The sequence below is a fragment of the Salmo salar genome, chromosome 27 (genome assembly GCF_965601325.2).
Source record: "Salmo salar chromosome 27, fSalSal1, whole genome shotgun sequence".
NCBI lineage: Eukaryota > Metazoa > Chordata > Actinopteri > Salmoniformes > Salmonidae > Salmo > Salmo salar.
In genome coordinates this window covers 25,054,569-25,075,946 of record NC_138317.1, presented here as the reverse complement: position 1 = coordinate 25,075,946, position 21,378 = coordinate 25,054,569, and the positions used below count along the sequence as shown (strand labels likewise).

At 47.2% G+C, this 21,378-nt stretch overlaps 1 protein-coding gene across 2 annotated transcripts in view; it reads right to left on the bottom strand.

Annotated features, from left to right (window-relative positions):
* The window catches only part of adcy2b (adenylate cyclase 2b (brain)), a 132,922-nt gene that overhangs the window by 97,685 nt on the left and 13,859 nt on the right, over positions 1-21,378 (bottom strand). For both annotated transcript variants that reach the window (XM_014177944.3, XM_045709582.2), the window contains exon 2: positions 18,975-19,172. In XM_014177944.3, the coding sequence (XP_014033419.1) occupies positions 18,975-19,172 (198 nt within the window). The remainder of the gene's footprint in view (positions 1-18,974; positions 19,173-21,378) is intronic.

Sequence of the window (21,378 nt, the reverse complement as noted above, 5' to 3'; positions counted from 1 at the left end):
GATTTTCTCTATTTTTTTATATTTTTGACACTGAATGTTATCAGATCTTCAATCAAAACCGTCAGACATAATGGGACCTATCTCGTCCAAAACTGTTATTCAATCATTGTTTCAATCATCATCATTGTCTTTTTTTTGTCAACAATCTACACAAACCGATGGGGTAGTATTAGGGCCAAGTAAAGAGGGAAATAAATTGCAAAAGGTGGTGGTACTTGGATTTATTTGATATTTTTGCACAATATTACTTTAAAAAAGAAAAAATGATTAGACAATAAAGTGGCAACATTTTAAGAATAAGCAGCAATAAACTCCACATTTTATTTAGGGAATAAAGTAAACATTTTAAGAATAAAGTCACAGTTATATTTCAAGATTAAAGTAGGGGATTTGGTTAACTGCATGTCTCCCTGGCTCCCTGCTGCTGTGCATGCCACCACTGGACCCTATGTAGTGCCTGGCCTTAATAAACTGAAAGTTCTGTCAGTCACCACACTATTTTGTTGATGTAGCCTAAACGTAGGTCTAAAATATTATGAGGTTATTCGCCTCCAACAGTGGTCACCAACCTTTCGATTGCGATCGGCAGGTCGATCTCCAAGGCATTCCTAGTCGATCACCAAACATTTCTGTAAAAAAACTATGTTAAAGCCTTGCATTCCTATTTTTTTATTTGTTTCATTCTGCTTGAAGTAGGTGCACTTGATTCAGCAGCCATAGCGCCGGAAGGCAAATTGTTCCCATTTTGAATAATTGTATGTGTCTGAAGGTAGAACATCGGCTACCCGGCAGGCCCAGAGAGCGTATTGCCAACCTTAATACAATGGCAGCAAATATTCTTATGAATTCAGCAACACATAATGAAAGGAAATGTTATTAATATCACCCCTTTTCATGAAGTGAATGGTTTCACCCACTACTCTAACCGCGAACTGTGGCGTTCTTTGATATCTACATTGCACGCAGCGCGAGCGAGGTTGATGGAAACTCTACATTTTCACTTTGTCACACTCACCCCTGCAGAATTCCATGTCTTTAAGGTCTGTATGGGTTGATGGAATTCTGCAGGGGTGAGTGTGACAAAGTGAAAATGTAGAGTTTCCATCAACCTCGCTCGCGCTGCGTGCAATGTAGATATCAAAGAACGCCACAGTTCGCGGTTAGAGTAGTGGGTGAAACCATTCACTTCATGAAAAGGGGTGATATTAATAACATTTCCTTTCATTATGTGTTGCTGAATTCATAAGAATATTTGCTGCCATTGTATTAAGGTTGGCAATACGCTCTCTGGGCCTGCCGGGTAGCCAATGTTCTACCTTCAGACACATACAATTATTCAAAATGGGAACAATTTGCCTTCCGGCGCTATGGCTGCTGAATCAAGTGCACCTACTTCAAGCAGAATTAAACAAATAAAAAAATAGGAATGCAAGGCTTTATCATAGTTTTTTTACAGAAATGTTTGGTGATCGACTAGGAATGCCTTGGAGATCGACCTGCCGATCGCAATCGAAATACCTGAAGAGTACACCTTAGCCATAGGACTATAGAAAACATTGTACAAAGTAATAACGTGTCTTTTACGCATCACCTTTACCCTTTCTTTCCGTAATCTAAAGTGTCACGTGGACTCAACACTGAATACACATAGCCAACTTAATACTCCCCATCACGGATATCCTTGACTTTGAATAGGACATTTAAGAGTGTTGCTATGGTCTCTGACATGTCAGGCTCTAACAAGCATTTTCATGGCTTCAACGAGTCTCTTTACTAGTCTAACAACCATTCCGTACCCTGTACGTGGCACACTACCCTCCCCTAAAGGATTCTTAGAGCTTTGTGAATCGACTGTATTGTGGGACTTGTCCTTAACACTGTCTTTTAAGCAGATAGTCTGCTGATTTGGGCCTGCTCACTTGGGCCAATTTTACTGAACCTGGTACAATTCCGGGTGGGCAATTTGCTTGCTTGAACATGATCACTTGGGGCAAAGTCACTGACCCTTATACTGCTCTTGGAAAGTGTTTCTATCTCATCAGCAAAGGGTTGCAAGCTATCATCCTCAGAGTGGGAATGGTCTTCTTCTGGGACTCTGTCACTATTGCTCGGAAATACGGAATGCTCCATGTGACCGGAATCACTTCTTCTAGATTCCTGCTCACTTTCAGCATCTCCTATTGACTCAGTTTATTCATTACACCCGTGTCCTATCAACGAGGACCCGGAGGTATCCATAGCCTCATTGAATACTTTTGGACTTTGACTGCGGAGGATCCAGACTGCAGTTCTCTGGTCATCACTGCCGACATCCACATCCGGTTTGCGGGTTTTGTCTCATAGTTCTGGCATCTGTAAAACTCTCTTCTGAAAGGATGGAGGGAACAGTTGTATCCTCTTCAGGCTCTCCAATTGGAACAAAGTTCACAGGAAGAAGTTGCGGTGTACAACCTTGCTCTTGTCTGTGGAAGTGTTGACTACTCTGTAGATGTGCATATCTGGGTTGCTTCAGCTGATGACATAGATGGTAGATTCCCACACATCTGCCAATTTCCGTTTGCTCCTTTCCTTCTTGTTGGCTAACAGAACTTTGTCACCAACCTCCAGGGTGGACCCTCTCACCTTCTTGTCATATTCTCTTGCCTTCTTCGTCTGTGCCTTTGATGTGTACTTCTGTGTGACACGCACTGCCTCCTGAAGATCTCTTTGAAAGGAGTCTACAAATTCACTGTAACCCAAAACAGTCATGTCTCTCAGAACCCGTAGCTGTGGGGTCCGCCCAAACATTAAGTAAAAAGGGGCGAACCCGGTCGTCTCATGTATGGTAGAGTTACATGCAAACGTGAGAGTTTGTATCATCTGAGGCCATTTCTCTTTCGTCCGTGGAGGCAAGGCTTGAATCATATTCCCCAAACTACGATTAAATATTTTTGTATGCCCATTGCACATTGGGTGATATGGAGTTGTGTGAGATTTCTTCATTCTTGCCAAGTCCATTAGCTCTGATATCAGCTTGCTTTCAAAGTTGGCCCTTTGGTTGCTTAAAACTGTAAATACAGAAAAAGTTGTTCCACAGTTGTTTTGCTGTCTGATTTGTACAAGGGAAGGAGTGAGCTGCTTTGATAAAATTGTCTATTACTACTAGAATTGCAATACTCTATCCATCCTTTCCTTCAGCCAACCAGAAATCGATGCAGAACAACTCTAGTGATGCACTTGTCTTAATCGATTCAAGAGGAGCTCTTGCCTCAAGTCTTCTTGCTCACAACACAGCATCTACGTCTCCTGACATAGTCTTTCAACTGTTGATCCATACCAACCTAAAATAACCTCTGTTTGATGATGTGTAAGGTTCTTGCTTGGCCTTGGTGTGCAGCATCATCATGTGTTCCCTTCAACACATCCGCCTTCGGGGACAAAGGTATAATGAACTGATATCTCTTCTTTCCGATTTTGTCCTTTGATTTCCTGTACGGTATTCCATCCTTGTGTTCCAACTTCTCCCAATGTGTCAAAGGTTTCTGCACATCCACTGTCTCATGTTCTCTTTCACGATGTGATGGTCTCTGTTTTCTGTCTACATAATAGGTAGCACGAGTCAATGTCTCATCTGCTTGCTGCTTCTCTTTGAGATCTCCTAGTGAAAAAGTGGGGAGCGGATGTTGGGAAAGCTGCATCAGAGGGACAGTGCACATGGATATGATCCCCTGTCGGTCTAAGCTGTTGTCTAGGAGTGCCTTCACTTAATCACCAGAGACTTCAGCAGACTGTGCACCTTGATTGGACCCTGTCATGCCACTGTCTGGTGGGCCTTGGTAATTCACAGACAGCCGGAGCGCTGAGTGGTACCATCCCTGACAAACGGTACACGGCTGAGTAAGTCGGAGAGTATGTTCTGTGGCCCAGATATGTATTTCAGATCAAAGTCATACGGACCTAGCTTCGCCACCAACCTCTGCTCACTGGCATCAAGTTTAGGCTTTGTCACTATGTGAGTGAGTGGGTTATTATCTGTCAGGACAGTAAACTGGGCATCCTTTAGCCAGTGACAACATTTTTCACACAAGAAACTCTAGACGATGGGCTGGATATCTTGCTTGGGATTTGTTGAGGGATTTACTAGCAAACACGATGGGTCTACTTTTACACTCAACCTCTGGGATCTGGCTCAGAACAACGCCTAGGTTGTCAATTGAAGCATTAGACAAAAGTATGAAGGGTTTACTAAAGTCTGGGTGCGATAAAACTTTTAACTTCAGGTGTCAGCCTGTGGGATGGCCTACTCTGAGTCTGGACATTTTTATATTTTTGTTTGGTTTTCTGTCCCGCTGTTAAACAGTACAGTGGCTTAGCGATTTCTGAAAACCCTTTGATAAAGTGGGAGTAATAGTTCATCATTCCGAGAAATGACTGGACCCTCTTCAGTCCAGGGGTTTTCCCATCCATCTCCATGAGGATGTCATCTCACTGATGGCCGTCACTTTTCCCTCATAAGTCTGGATCCATTTTTGAGATGTCACATGGCCCAAGAATTTCACAAAACGCCGAAGGAAGTGCCACTTATTTGGGGAAAGCTTCAAATTGTTGTTTGAGAGTCTACTGAAAACCAGCTCCAACTGTTCAAGTGCTTCTTGTTCACTTTTAAGAAAGACTAGTAAATCATCTAGATAGCACAAAAGGGAGAGATAGTTCTGGTCTCCAAAGATTGACATCATCATCCTGGCAAACATAACTGGGCTGTTGCAGAGGCCCTGAGGCATTCTGTTATATTCGAAAAGGCCAACTGGTGTGGTAATGACTGTGTATTTACGATCCTCTTCCTGTATGGGAATATTGTAAAATCCAGATGTCAGATCCATTGTGGAGGCAATGTCAACATCAGTCAGACTCATTTCTTTCAACACATCAGCATATGTACGTTTTTCTGTCTGTTCAGTTGTGGTTCCAATGATTTTCTATGAAACATCTTGTTTATCATAACATTGTCCACAGCATCTGCTGTTTAACTCCAGGTCTTCTAATGGTATACAGGAATATACTGTACATCTGCCAGTTTTGCATTGTGCTTCAGTGTAACCGGGCAATCTTGGAGATTAACCACCTTCATGGGGATCCATTTGTCACCTCAGAGTGGGCATACAGTACGACACACTAACAAACTCCTCAGGGCTCCACGGTACGTTGTGGGCTCTACAATAACAGGACTGCCAATGGAAAAGGGCCCTTTTCCTTTCAGCCTACCCCAGACTAATTGTTCATGTTTTGGGGATAGTGTCACACACCGGTTGAGAATGACAGTGGCAACTTTTTTTTCAGGCATTTTACTTCGTTGCCAGCGGTCAACATTTGCCAGTATGCTTAGAAGTGCATCTGATTCATCAGAAAGGCCATTGGCTGGTTGTGATATTGTTTTCCAATATCCCTCTGTACTTTTCAATAGATGGAAGACATGTTTCAGTACATTTTATTGTTAGATCAGAATCGCCGTTATAATCATTGGCCTGTACAGAGAATTAAGTCAAAACCACAGGTCCAAGTCCCCATCTCCTTCCATTTTTGAAAAGGGCCGATGTAGCAAGCTAGCTACAGCAGGACATCAACACAAGCATACCAGAAACAGACATGTTTTTCTGAAAATGACATTTCGCTTTTTACAAATTGGCCCCCCTTGAGGGGAATTTAACTGCTCAAATGCTTGTTGGCATCAATCAATAAAATGCTACGGCAGCAACATGTCATACTCTTTTGGTACAGGTAGCATCAGCTACATGGGCTACACATACTGAGAAAGAGAGGTTTCCCTTGCTCGGATGCTTTTTCTGGTGAGATTCAGCCACTTGAAAATTGACGGGAAATTATGAAAACACAGAGACCAAAGACAAATTATTATTATTATTATATATATATACACACTACCGGTCAAAAGTTTTAGAACACTTACTCATTCAAGGGTTTTTCTTTATTTTTACTATTTTCTACATGGTAGAATAATAGTGAAGACATCAAAACTATGAAATAACACATATGGAATCATGTAGTAACCAAAAAAGTGTTAAACAAATATGTTATATTTGAGATTCTTCAAATAGCCACCCTTTGCCTTGATGACAGCTTTGCACACTCTTGGCATTCTCTCAACCAGCTTCATGAGGTAGTTACCTGGAATGAATTTCAATTAACAGGTGTGCCTTGTAGCGATACGCCTTCCCATCTGCTATGGGTTTAGGCAGATTATCATTTCTTTTTAAACAGGACACTGACAGGTTGTGTAAGGGCTATTTGACCAAGAAGGAGAGTGATGGAGTGCTGCATCAGCTGACCCGGCCTCCACAATCCCACAACCTCAACCCAATTCAGATGGTTTGGGATGAGTCGGACCGCAGAGTGAAGGAAAAGCAGCCAACAAGTGCTCAGCATATGTGGGAACTCCTTCAAGACTGCTGGAAAAGCATTCCAGGTGAAGCTGGTTGAGAGAATGCCAAGAGTGTGTAAAGCTGTCATCAAGGCAAAGGGTGGCTATTTGAAGAATATCAAATATAAAATATATTATGATTTCTTGAACACTTTTTTGCTTACTCCATGATTCTATATGTGTTATTTCATAGTTTTGATGTCTTCACTATTATTCTACAATGTAGAAAATAGTAAAAAATAAAGAAAAACCGTTGAATGAGTAGGTGTTCTAAAACTTTTGGGTAGTGTATATATATTATTTTTTTATTTGGGGAAGCCTGGCTTCCCTTGGCATCCATGAATACACGGCACTTGTAAAATAACAACCCAATGTTAATCTCCCAGGGACAAATTAGCTAGCAATAACAAGCTAGCTAAATGTCCATGAATGTTTCATATGTGTTTGACATGCCCCCAAATGAATATAGTTGTTTCACAGTTGTTTTTTATCTTTTAACCTGTGTGTGATGATCGTATCTGGTGTGGATGGACAAAATGAACATGTGTGCGATAGCGCACATGGACTTACGCATGTGAGTGGCCGGTGTAGTCAGCATGTTAGGCAAGTCTACTCATCATACAACAGTGGTATTGTGAACCTTTAGCAGCACAGAGCTGTTAAAAACAGCACAAATATCACATGTTATAGATATAGCAATACTGATATACCAGGATCAGAACAGGAAAGGAGGAGCTGGACACAGGAAGGAAACAAAACAGATAGGGGGCTCATGGCTCAGAGCGTAACCCATCACAACCTGTGACCCTGACTCCCCGCAGCACCATGGACAATAACCAACAGTGGTGTCTGACAGGGACCGAAAGTAGGAAGTGGAACAGGAAGTCAACAGAAGGTCAGGATTAGGGTTCAGGAGGACAAAAGGAAAGACAGAGATGACAGAGACTGACTACTAGAGGGAGAGAGAGGTTGTTGAAAGAGAGATATAGAGAGATAGTGAGTAGAGAGAGGGGTTGACAGTGACACTATATAGCCCAGCTATTTTCCAACACAGATGCAATTCTTACCACCAACCCACAACTCTGACCTCCAACCCAATCATAAAAGAAAAACAAAAAGCTTAGTTGCTGCTAGCACATAATTTCTGCAAATTCTTTCATACACTTTATTTGCTATAGTCAAACGTTCGATGGCCTACTTTTCCAACAGCTTATATAGTGTGAGACTTGGGGAGATAGAAATGCTAAAGAAAAAAAATAGAAAAATAAATGTTTTCTCATTGCTGACTACCAAAAAGTTTGAAGAGACATGCTGACTGGGCTGGGTGCATATATTCATGAGCTCGCCTTGACTGACAGCTGTTTGGAGCGCCAATGCCAGGAAACTTGAATGCAGTGAGCAGTGTTCCAGTAAAATAATCTCAAGCAAATTTGGTGATACACAAAGCAACTCAAACAACGTTGAAATTGCATTTTCTTTATACATCTCCCGTTTTGCATGTCTCTTGTGATGTGGTTCACAGCAGCACTGACGAATGTGTTGACATGACAACTGCGTCAGAGTTTTGAGCGACCTTTCCCCGCCCTTTGTTCCATGCTGCCTGAAGTCCTAGCAAGCCAGTAACCAGATACAGATAAAAGTGGAGACATAAGTACAGTATCTTTGCCATAGATGAATAGTGTAAACTTTCTATTATAATTGCTGACACCCTACAGTCAAATTTTGGCACCAGTAGAGTAGCTATCTAGCTATATAAACCACGCCCCTCCACAAACACACCTTCCCCGAAGTTGGTTACAAGGCGGTACTTATTTAAATTAGCTAAGATAATATCATGTTAGCATAATTGTATTAATAAAATGAGAGTTAGGGTGATGTCACCCTATCCCCTTAATAATCCCAGCTCCTGTCTTCCAAGTTTTGACATTGGAGAGGGGACAAGTAACTGTCACGACTTCCGCCGAAGTCGGTCCCTCTCCTTGTTCGGGCGGCGTTTGGCGGTCGACGTCAACGGCTTTCTATGTCACGGATATAAGAGACGGACCAAGGCGTAGCGTTTGTTGAGTTCCACATATTTATTTAAAGTGAAACTTCTTAAACCAAAACAATAAACAAGCAACACAACGTGACTACGTGGTGACACAAGCACCAATACAAACAATATCCCACAAACACAGGTGGGAAAAATGGCTACCTAAATATGATCCCCAATTAGAGGCAACGATTACCAGCTGCCTCTAATTGGAAACCATACAAAATACCAACATAGAAATATTGAACTAGAACACCCCCTAGTCACGCCCTGACCTACTACACCATAGAGAGCCCTTGACAGTACCCCCCCTAAAGGTGCGGACTCCGGCCGCAAAACCTGAAACCAACTGGGGGGGTAGGGGGGTGACTAGTGTCAGTGGTGGCTCCGGTGCAGGATGCCATGCCTGGACCGGGCACCGGCGCAGAGGAAGGCTCCGGCCTTGGAGCGGTACTGGATGCCATGCCTGGACCGGGCACTGGCGCAGAGGAAGGCTCCGGCCTTGGAGTGGGACTGGACACCGTGCCTGGACTGGGCACCGGCACAGAGGAAGGCTCCTGCCATGGAGCTGGACTGGGCGCCGTGCCTGGACTGGGCACCGACGCAGAGGAAGGCTCCGGCCATGGAGCTGGGTTGGACGCCGTGCCTGGACTGGGCACCGGCGCAGAAGAAGGCTCCGGCCATGGCACCAGAAGCTCCGGACCGTGGACCATCACTGGAGGCTCCGGACCGTTGACCGTCACTGGAGGCTCCGGGCCGTTGACCGTCACTGGAAGCTCCGGGCCGTTGACCGTCACTGGAAGCTCCGGGCCGTTGACCTTCACTGGAAGCTCCGGGCCATTGACCGTCATTGGAAGCTCTGGACTGTGAACCGTCGCTGGAAGCTCTGGACTGTAAACCGTCGCTGGAGGTTCCAGGCTGTAGAGGCGCACTGGAGGCCTAGTGCGTGAAGCCGGCACATGACGTACCGGGCTGGGGAGGCGCACTGGAGGCCTGGTGTGTGGAGCCGGCACAGGTGGCACCGGACTGGTGACACGCTCTTTAGGGCGAGTGCAGGGAGCAGGCAAAGGACGTACCAGACTGGGGAGGCACACTGGAGGCCTGGTGTGTGGAGCCGGCACAGGTGTCACCTGACTGATGACACGCACTTCCGGGAGGGTGCGGGGAGCTGGCCCATGACGCACCAGACTGCTGACAGGATCTTCAGGTCGAATGTTGTGCCGAACACACCTGACCAACATCTCTCTCCTCTCTTTCTCCTCTTATCCATTGCCTCCCTGACAGTCTCTGGCCCTTCAGGACGAGTGTGGGAATCTGGCACAGGGCGTACCGGACGGGGGAGGCGCACTGGAGGCCTGGTGCGTGGAGCCAGCACAGATTTCACCGGACTGATGACACGCTCCTCCAAACGCCTCCGTTGCCGCATACTCCTAGCTAAGCCCTCTCTCCGGTATCCTTCCTCACACTGTTTCATCGACTCCCAGGCAGGCTCTGGCACTCTCCTTGGATCGGGCAACCACCCCTCATGCCCCCCCCACAAAAAAATCTTGGGGTTTCTGTGGCCGGGTGGACAGTCGCCAGGTAGAGCTCCAGCTGGAGTAGAAACGGGCGTGAGAGCGTGTCTGCCCTCATCTCCTGCCTCTCAGGCAAAGCCCTGGAGTTGGCCAACGCCGTAGGGAGTGAGGGAGACGCGGCGTTGGACCATTACGCAGAGTTGAAAGTCTGTTCCACCTGAGGCAGGGGACGAGGAGCACGCAGGATTTTGCCTTGGACTTCCGGAGCCTGGCCGCCAGCGCGGGATGGAACAACAGGGCCCTGATCGATTACTACTGGTGCAGTCTGCGCGAGGACGTCCGTCGGGAGTTGGCCTGACTAGACACCACCCTAACATTGGACCAGCTGGTGGACCTGTCCATCCGGCTGGACAACCTGCAGACTGCCCGCGGACGTCCGGATCGGGGCCTGTCAGTTCCATCCCCCAGCACCTCCGCTCCGACGTCCATGGAGCTGGGAGGTGCTGCACTTAGGGTGACCAGAGGAGGGGCCATTCCCTGCACCATCTGGGGCCGCAGAGGGCACACTGCTGGTCGGTGCTGGGGGGGTTCCTCAGGGAGTCGAGGCAGCAGGCAGGGCACTATCATGTCACCCCAGGTGAGTCGGCACCAGGCTCACCCAAAGCTCCCTGTTGCTCACATGTATGTGTTTATTTCATTTCCTGAGTTTTCCCCGCATTCCCAGCATAAGGCGCTAGTAGATTCAGGCACAGCTGGGAATTGTATTGACCGTTCATTTGCCCATAGTTTAGGGATCCCCTTTGTTCCTGTGGATATGCCCTTCCCTGTACATGCCCTAGATAGTCGACCATTAGGGTCAGGGTTGATTAGGGAGGCCACCACTCCACTAGACATGGTTACGCAGGAGGGTCATAAGGAGAGAATCAGTCTCTTCCTTATTGATTCTCCTGCGTTTCCCGTGGTGATGGGCTTACCCTGGTTGGCCTGTCATGACCCCACTATTTCGTGGCAACAGAGGGCTCTCAATGGGGGGTCACGAGAGTGCTCAGGGAGGTGTGTGGGGGTTTCCATCGGTGCGACTACGGTGGAAAGTCCAGACCAGGTCTCCACCGTGCGCATCCCCTCAGAATATGCCAATTTGGCTCTTGCCTTCTGTAAGAAGAGGGCGACTAAATTACCACCTCATTGACAGGGGGATTGTGCGATAAATCTCCTGGTAGACGCAGCACTTCCCAGGAGTCACATGTATCCTCTGTCACAGGAGGAGACTGTGGCTATGGAAACATATGTCTCCGAATCCCTGGGGCAGGGATACATTCGGCCCTCCACTTCACAGGCCTCCTCGAGTTTATTTTTTGTGAAGAAGAAGGATGGGGGTCTGCGCCCATGTACTGACTATTGAGGTATAAATCAGATCACTGTGAGGTACAGCTACCTGCTGCCTCTCATCGTCAGTGCGATGGAGTCAATGCACGGGGCGCGCTTCTTCACAAAATTGGATCTCAGTGGAAGTGGAAGACGGCATTTAGTACCACCTCAGGGCACTATGAATACCTCGTCATGCCGTACGGGTTAATGAATGCTCTATCAGCCTTCCAGGCCTTTGTTGACGAGATTTTCCGGGACCTGCACGGGCAGGGTGTAGTGGTGTATATCGACAACATTCTGATATACTCCGCTACATGCGCCGAGCATGTGTCCCTGGTGCGCAGGGTGCTTGGTCGACTGTTGGAGCATGACCTGTACGTCAAGGCTGAGAAATGTCTGTTCTTCCAACAATCCATCTCCTTCCTAGGGTACCGCATTTCCAAGTCAGGGGTGGAGATGGAGAGTGACCACATTTCAGCCGTGCGTAATTGGCCGACTCCCACCATGGTAAAGGAAGTGTAGCAGATTCTAGGGTTTGCCAACTACTACCGAAGGTTTATCCGGGGTTTTGGTCAGGTAGCAGCTCCCATTACCTCACTGCTGAAGGGGGGACCGGTGCGGCTGCAGTGGTCGGCTGAGGCGGACAGGGCTTTTGGTCACCTGAAGGCTATTTTTACCTCGGCTCCCGTGCTGGCTCATCCGGATCCCTCTTTGGCGTTCATAGTGGAGGTGGATACGTCCGAGGCTGGGATAGGAGCTGTGCTCTCTCAGCGCTCGGGCTCGCCACCAAAGCTCCGCCCCTGTGCTTTCTTTTCGAAGAAGCTCAGCCCGGCGGAGCAAAACTATGATGTGGGAGACCGGGAGCTGTTGGCTGTTGTCAAGGCTCTGAAGGCGTGGAGACATTGGCTTGAGGGGGCTAAACACCCTTTTCTCATCTGGACTGACCACCACAATCTGGAGTACATCCGGGCGGCGAGGAGACTGAACCCTCGCCAGGCAAGGTGGGCTATGTTCTTTACCTGTTTTGTTTTCACTCTATCCTACAGACTACGTTCCCAGAACTCTAAGGCAGACGCACTGTCCCAGATGTATGACACAGAGGAGCGGTCCATGGATCACACTCCCATACTTCCGGCCTCTTGCCTGGTGGCACCGGTGGTGTGGGAGCTGGACGCGGACATCGAGCAGGCGTTACGCACAGAGCCCACTCCCCCCCAGTGTCCAGCTGGGCGCCTGTACGTTCCGTCTGCTGTCCACGACCGTTTGATCTATTGGGCCCATACGTCACCCTCCTCTGGTCATCCTGGCATTGGTCGGATGGTGCGTTGCCTTAGTGGGAAGTACTGGTGGCCCACCTTGGCCAAGGACGTGAGGGTTTATGTTTCCTCCTGCTCGGTGTGCGCTCAGTGCAAGGCTCCTAAGCACCTGCCCAGAGAGAAATTACAACCCCTTCCCGTTCCACAGCGGCCTTGGTCACACCTGTCGGTGGACTTCCTGACCGATCTTCCGCCGTCACAGGGCAACACCACGATCCAGGTCGTTGTGGATCGGTTTTCTAGTCCTGTCGTCTCCTCCCTTTGCCCGGTCTCCCTACGGCCCTACAGACTGCGGAGGCCCTGTTTACACACGTCTTCCGACACTACGGGGTGCCTGAGGACATAGTTTCTGATCGGGTCCCCAGTTCACGTCCAGGGTCTGGAGAGCATTCATGGAACATCTGGGGGTCTCGGTCAGCCTCACCTCAGGTTTTCACCCCGAGAGTAACGGGCAGGTGGAGAGAGTAAACCAGGATGTGGGTAGGTTTCTGTGGTCATATTGCCAGGACCGGCCGGGGGAGTGGGCGGCGTTCATCCCCTGGGCAGAGATGGCCCAAAACTTACTCCGCCACTCCTCTACTAACCTATCACCTTTCCAGTGCATACTGGGGTATCAGCCGGTTCTGGGACCTTGTCATCAGAGCCAGATTGAAGCTCCTGCGGTGGACGAATGGTTTAAGCACTCGAAGGAGACCTGGGATGCCGCCCATGTGCATCTACAACGGGCCATGAGATGGCAAAAAGCGAGTGCCAACCTCCACCGCAGCGAGGCCCCGGTGTTCGCACCGGGGGACTGGGTCTGGCTCTTGACCCGAAACCAGCCCCTCCGCCTGCCCTGCCGGAAGCTGGGTCCGCGGTTTGTAGGGACATTTAAAGTCCTGAGGAGACTGAACGAGATACGCTACAGGTTACAGCTTCCCCCAGATTATCGTATTAATCCGTTGTTCCATGTGTCTCTCCTCAGACCGGTGGTGGCTGGTCCACTCCAGGAAGCTGAGGTGTGGGAGGTTCCTCCGCCCCCTTTGGACATCGAGGGGGCCCCGGCGTATGCTGTTCGAGCCATCCTGGACTCGAGGCGTTGGGCGAGGGGCCGTCAGTGGGAGGGGTACGGTCCGGAGGAGAGATGCTGGGTGCCGGTGGAGGACGTCCTGGACCCTTCGTTGCTGCGAGATTTCCACCGTCTCCATCCGGATCGCCCTGCGCCTTGTCCTCCGGGTCATCCCTGAGGTCGTTTTCAGCGTGCTGCTGGAGCCGCGCACCAAGGGGGGGGGGGGTACTGTCACGACTTCCGCCGAAGTCGGTCCCTCTCCTTGTTCGGGCGGCGTTCGGCGGTCGACGTCACCGGCTTTCTAGCCACTGCTGATCCACTTTTAATTTTCCATTTGTTCTGTCTTTGTCTTACACACCTGGCTTCACTCAACCAATTACTTGTTTATTATTTAACCCTCTGTTCCCCATGTTGTGTTTGGGAGTGATTGTTTTTTGTAATTCGGTCCGTCTTTGTGGGCTCGTGTTTTTACCTTGTATTTTTGTCTTTTTTGAGTAAAGTACGTTGATTACTCATATCTGCTGTCCTGCGCCTGACTCTCTACACCAGCTACACACAGGACCCTTACAGTAACTTTATCAATGTAGAAGCAACAGTCATTTTTCATACGTTGGTCATCATACTTGGATTTGGTTTCATCCAAATATCATCCAATTTCATGAAAAACATGATTTTGACTGTTGACCTTTAAAATAGAGACACTTCTCTCCTGAGTTTTCCAGAAGCCAATTTGTGTGCGTGAGGTCTGGAAAGAGTTAAGTTGGAACAGGGGGAATTGATATACCCTATCATTTCTCTACTCCTTCTACCTTCCTTATCTCGCTTTCTCCCTGTTTCTTCTCAACCCTGCATTCTAATACCCTATCATTTCTCTAGTCCCTCTGCCTTTATTATCTCCCCGTCTCCTCTCAACCACCCTCCCAGCCCTGCATCCCGTCTCCCTGTTTATTCTCAACCCTGCATTCTAATGACCCCTGTCCCATTCACTGAATCATACCTTTCTCCCTTTTTTCTCATTCTTTCTCTCTCCCATTCGCTCTCACACTCAATGCCTCTGACTTTCTCTTTTTTTTCTTTCTTTCTTTCTGTAGCGCTCTGTCTTTTCCCTCCTGTTATCTCCATCTCATCTCTCTCTCTCTTTCTCATCTCTAGCTCTCTCCTATTTTCCCTTCCTTCTCTCTCCTTTTGTCTCTCCATCTCCTCTCTCCCCACCCCTTCTCTCTCCTTCTGTCTTTCTATCTCCTCTCTCCCCACCCATTCTCTCTCCATCTCGTCTCTCCCCACCCCTTCTCTCTCCTTCCCTTTCTCCATCTCTTCTCCTCTGTGTGGTAGGCTCCAGAGCCAGCCATCCAGCCGGGTTAGTGTGAGGGAGGGTTGTATTGTTTTAATGGTACCAGGTGTGTGGAGCTCTAGTCCAATCTGCCTTCCACTAATACCTGCTCTCTCCTGAGAGATTCAATCAGGCCCAGACACAACCAACTCTTCAGCTGAAAGGGCTGCTGTGTGTGTGTGTGTGTGTGTGTGTGTGTGTGTGTGTGTGTGTGTGTGTGTGTGTGTGTGTGTGTGTGTGTGTGTGTGTGTGTGTGTGTGTGTGTGTGTGTGTGTGTGTGTGTGTGTGTGTGGGGGGGCGCGTGTGTGTGTGTGTGTGTGTGTGTGTGGGGGGGGGGGGAGAGACAGATTGTGAGAGCCTCTATTACTAAGCAGAACATAACCTGTTATAAACTTGCAGATTATTTTTCTCTCTCTGGCCTGTGATCTTTCTGTCTCTCCAGAGTCCCCACCCTATTTTTCTGTTTATCCCTACCCACTCTCTCTCTCTCTCTCTCTCCCGTATGAGGACAGACTGTAGTCGCAGCAGTAGTTACAGACAGTGTTATTTAGCTCATTGGTTCCATCAGTATGGTTGAGAGTGTTCTTCCTCCTGGCTCCAGGCTGGTTGTCTCACAGCAAAAAGCCATTTTTCTCCTTCTTATAGTCTGAGGCATTTACCATCATCACAGGACACCTGAGTGGTGTTCTATACCTGACCTACCTGTCGTACAGTGCCTTCAGATAGTATTTCCACATTTTGTTGTGTTACAGACATTGAATATTCCTTTGAACATGGTGAAGTTATTTATTACACTTTGGATGGTGTATCAATACAACCAGTCTCTACAAAGATACAAGTGTCCTTCCTAACTCAGTTGCCGGAGAGGAAGGAACTGCTAAGGGATTTCACCATGAGGCCAATGGTGACTTTAAAACAGTTACCGAGTTTTAATGGCTGTGTTAGAAGAAAACTGAGGATGGATCAACAACATTGTGACAGAGTGAAAAGAAGGAAGCCTCTACAGAATAAAAATATTCCAAAACATGCATCTTGTTTGCAACAAGGCTCTAAAGTAATACTTCAAAAAATGTGGCAAGCAATTCACTTTTTGTCCTGAATACAATGTGTTATGTTCAGGGCAAATCCAATACAATACATTACTGAGTACCGCTCTCCATATTTCCAAGCATAGTGGTGGTTGCATCATGTTATGGGAATGCTTGTAATCATTAAGGACTGAGAAGTTTTTCAGTATGAACAAGATACAGAATGGAGCTAAACACAGGCAAAATCCTAGAGGAAAACCTGGTTCAGTCTGCTTTCCACCTGAAACTGGGAGATGAATTCACCTTTCGACAGGACAATAACCTAAAAAACAAGGTCAAATCTACACTGGAGTTGCTTCCCAAATGTCAGTGAATGTTCCTGAGTGGCTGAGTTACATGTTTGACTTAAATCTGCTTCAAAATCTATGGCAAGACTTAAAAATGGTTGTCTGGCAATGATCAACAACTAGTTTGACAGAGCTTGGAGAATTTAGAAAATAATACTTTGCAAATATTGTACAATCCAGGTGTGCAACGCTCTTAGAGACTTACCCAGAAAGACTCACAGCTGTAATTTCTGCGAAAGCTGATGTAAATACACTTATGTCAATTTGATATTTCTGTATTTCATTTTCAATAAATTTGCAAACATGTATAAAAACATGTTTTCACTTTGTCATTATGGGGTATTGTGTGTAGATGGGTGAGAAGAAAAAACTCAGGCTGTAGCACAACATCACTGTATAATAACACTCGTTCTCCTTTCAACATGTTACCTCCTCAAGCTGCCTGCTAAGAATGTGGAATAACCACTGGAGTAATGATACAAGATTACTGTCTGTTTAAGGAGGAAACAGGAAGAGAGAGAGAGGTAGAGAGATGGAAAGAGAGAGAGTGAGAGAAAGAGAGAGAGAGAGAGAGAGAGAGAGAGAGAGAGAGAGAGAGAGTGAAAGAGAAAGAGGGAGAGAGAGAGCGAGAGAGAAAGAGAGAGAGCGAGAGAGAGAGAGAGAGAGCGAGAGAGAGAGGGGGAGGGAGAAAGAGAGAGAAAGAGAGAAAGCGAGAGAGAGAGAGAGAGAGAGAGAGGGAGGGAGAAAGAGAGAAAGCGAGAGAGAGAGAGAGAGAGAGAGAGAGAGAGAGAGAGAGAGGGAGAGAGAAAGGTTGTTTAATAATGCAGTATGATTATGCTCTCACAGATGGAGAGATGGATAAAAATAGCTCCACCACGATGAGAGAAGCTAGGAGGAGAGAGGGTATGAGGGAGGGAGGGAGCGAGGGAGAGAGGGTATGAGGGAAGGAGGGTGGGAGGCAGTGCCGCCTCTAGCCTTTTGAGGGCCCTAAGCGAGATTTAGTTGGGGGTCCCTCCCACCTCATGGGCAAAACAGTTTTGGCAGTGGATACATTTTTTGCAGGATTAAAGTAAATTTCCTGCAATTCTATACATTTTACCAAGGGGTGTAGAGAAAGTGTTGCAGTTTTAAGCACACTTTCTACAATTCTTCACATTTTGCTATGGGGTGGAGAACATTTCGCAGTTTTAAAACACATTTTCTACAATTTACACATTTTGCCATGACTTATGCCATGGTCATATGATATATGAGTGACTAACAAAATCAACAGGGGCCCCCTGGAGGTCAGGGCCCTGAACACATGATCTGTGTGCCCGGTCGGTAATTTAGTGATGATTATGCCTACTACATGGTTTAGATAGCTGGCTAGACAACCTCACCTAGCAACCTACATTTTTTTTTTGCTGAGATGGGCTAATTGAGTGACTGACACAACAAGTGGAAACTGCTGATGCACTACCCGTCTGAGTTCCTTTTTGGTCGGGGGCCACCAAGCAGCCGCAGGACCCTGCACTCAGCGCATGGTCTGCGTATAGGAAAAGGCGGCTCTGGAGAGTGGGATGCAGAGAGGGAGAGGGGGATGGAAGAAGAGAAACAGAGGGGGAGGGAGGGAAGGAGAGAAGGTAGGAGAAGGAGAGGGAGGTGAGGGAGAGGATGAGTGCGAGGGGGAGCGAAGGAGTGAGAGGTAGAGATGGAGAGGGGGAGTGAAGAAGAGGAACAGAGGGGGAGAGAGGGATGGAGAGAAGGTAGGAGAAGGAAAGGGGAACAAGGTTGAGAGAGAGGGAGGGAGGAGAGGAACAGAAGGGAAAGGAGGGACAGAGAGAAGGTAGAGAAGGAGAGGGGGAGTGAGGGTGAGAGAGGGGGAGAGAGGGTGAAATGGAAGGAGACCTGGTAAGGTGAGGTAGAGGGGCAGAGGGATATAAATAGAATTTGCGAAATAGGTTGAGGCAGAGAGACGTGGGAGGGACTGGGAGAGAGCGAGATAAAATGGAAAGGAAATTGGAATGAGAAAGGTAAGGAGGGAGGGTAAGGAGAGTAACATGAATAGGCCTATAATTAGAAAGGTCATGTATCAGTCTCCTGATCGTTCACCTCCTGTGACCTAACACTTAATCACACATGAGGAACAATTAGCACACACCTTATTATCTCTCAAATACATTCAAGACACACACAAGCACATACGCACACAAAACAAGCTGGTAGCATAGAGGTTAGGGAGGAGGGTCGCTGGGTCAAATCCCAGATCTGACAGGAAAATCTAGTGGTGAATGATTTTAAATACCATCTCCAGCCACTGTGGTCTTGAGCAAGGCACTCAACCACTAAAAGAATGGTTCCAGGAGTGCTGCACCGTGGCTGGCACTTGAATGTGTATCTCCAGGGATTGTGTTGAAAAGCAAAAAAGCTATGTTCACTTTTATGGACAAATGGACAATAAAGTATTAATGGACAATATTTTTCATCTTCTACACAAACATGTACACACAACTCTGACCAACACGCACGGCTGACGCACACACACACACACACACACACACACACACACACACACACACCCCACCCCACCATCTCACCTGGTCCCAAGGACAGAGGATCCCCCCGGAGAACATGAAGAGGTAACCCATGGCAACCAGGCAGGCCCATATAAGGAGGGAGAAGAGCCGGAGCATGCGGTTGAAGACGGACTCTATGCAGACCAGGATGAAGATGGAGAGGAAGAGGAAGAGGGTGGTGGGCACGGTGATCAGGAACGCTAGGTGGTCCTCCATGTTCTGGAGAGAGAGAGGGAAGGAGAGAGGAAGGGAAGTAAAGAGAAGGAGAGAGGGAGGGAAAGGGGGAGGGAGGGCGAGACAGAGGGAGCGGATGGGGGAGAGAAGGGAGGGTGGGAGGAGTGGAGGGAAGTAAGACTAGGAGAGAAAAACGAGACAGAAGCTTTTTGTGTCCTCAATTCCTGAAGGAGACAGTTTCACACCGCCTCTCTCTCTCCCCCCTCAGAACTGTAAATAGCTCCTTCAAGCCTATAGAACCAAATGTGTGTGTGTGTGTGTGTGTGTGTGTGTGTGTGTGTGTGTGTGTGTGTGTGTGTGTGTGTGTGTGTGTGTGTGTGTGTGTGTGTGTGTGTGTGTGTGTGTGTGTGTGTGTGTGTGTGTGTGTGTGTGTAAAATTGGTTTTGGTTTTGTGCTCAATTCCCCCAGGGATCACATACACCTAGCCTATTAAAAATGTTTGCACTCATTGTACAGACAGACAGACAGACAGACAGACAGACAGACAGACAGACAGACAGACAGACAGACAGACAGACAGACAGACAGACAGACAGACAGACAGACAGACAGACAGACAGACAGACAGACAGACAGACAGACAGACAGACAGAGACCAGAGAAGGTGCTACTATGTCACTTCTATCCTCCCACTGTCACTGTCAGCATTTAAAACCTGTCAACACACATGCCAACACACCCTCTCTCTCACACACACATGCACGCACGCACACACACACGGTCTGCATTCATCACTGCTCTACTCATCATCACTAGCTATGGGCGGCAGGTAGTCTAGTGGTTAGAGCGTTGGACTAGTAACCGGAAGGTTGCAAGATCAAATCCCTGAGCTGACAAAGTAAAAATCTGTTGTTCTGCCCCTGAACAAGGCAGTTAACCTAGGCTGTCATTGAAAATAAGAATGTGTTCTTAACTGACTTGCCTAGTTAAATAAAGCTAAAAAATGCTATCAGACTCTATTGACATGACCTGGCTACTGCCTGTGTGTGTCTCCTCTCATACACACCCAGGATAAAGTGACAGGTGTTGGGTAGCCTGATGGTGTGGTAGTGGAGTCAGAGGTCCATTAGCAGGGAGATCCCTCCAGATTCAAGGTGACATTTGACATTTTTGTAGGTCCCCAGGATGTCGGGAGGCGGCGTCAAATCGTCCACTGGAGCAGAAAGATGAAGCCCAGAGCTTGGATTTAACCCAGGTCTATATAATGAGAGACTGCAATTTAGACCGCTGAACCATCCACAATGAATTAACAGAGCCAGTCTTAATCAATTGCTAAACTAAACACTGGAGTTGTTTTTCTGAACTCAACCAATTGGAATTAATGCATGAATTTAATTAAGCCTATTGCAAACCCTAACCAATCAGAATTCATGCCTAGATTTAACCGTATCCCAAACCCTAACCAATCGGAATGAATGATTTTCTGTTTTACTTAACCAAGTCGTAATTAACGCCTAAATCAAGACAAGTCAAAACTGGCCACTAGAGGCAACAGTGAGCGCTAGTACAATCTAGTAGGCTTGGGTTTTGCTAGGGCATTGTGGACATGGATGGCGGTGTAATTCCAGGGTCTCGTGTTCAATCCCAGTTATTGGCACTGAGGTATAAATAAACTATTTGAAATTTGACATTTGGAGAAATGTGGACAAATGTCTAATTTTGCAGTGAGACTATGAGAGCTTGTTGGCTTTAGAGCTAGAGGCCGGATGGAGGTCAAGGCCTAATTCTCTGACATCCAGAGTACAGGGTCTGAATCAAATATTTACCCTTCCCTTCTGACCCTCTAAGAGTTTATTAATTATAGAACAATGCAAAAATCTCCATCATTTTCCAAGTGAAGAACATTTTGCATAAGCACATTGAGAGCCTAGAATATCATCAGAAGTCCCTGCGTATGGTGATCCTGTGAACACGTCAGTAGAATACAGTCTATCATTCTACAGCTCTATGATTTGTATTTCATGATAGAATAGTGTTGTTCTGTGATGATTGTATTGTAGAATACAGTGGTGTTATAAGGTTCTATGGTAGAATAGTGCTGCTCTGTGATAGAATACACTGGTGCTCTCTGGTTCTATGGTAGAATAGTGCTGTGATGATTCTATGGTAGAACACAGTAATGTTCTAATATGCTTCAATAGAGTTCTATTTTATTTTTAGTCATTTAGTAGAGCAACTTACAGGAGCAATT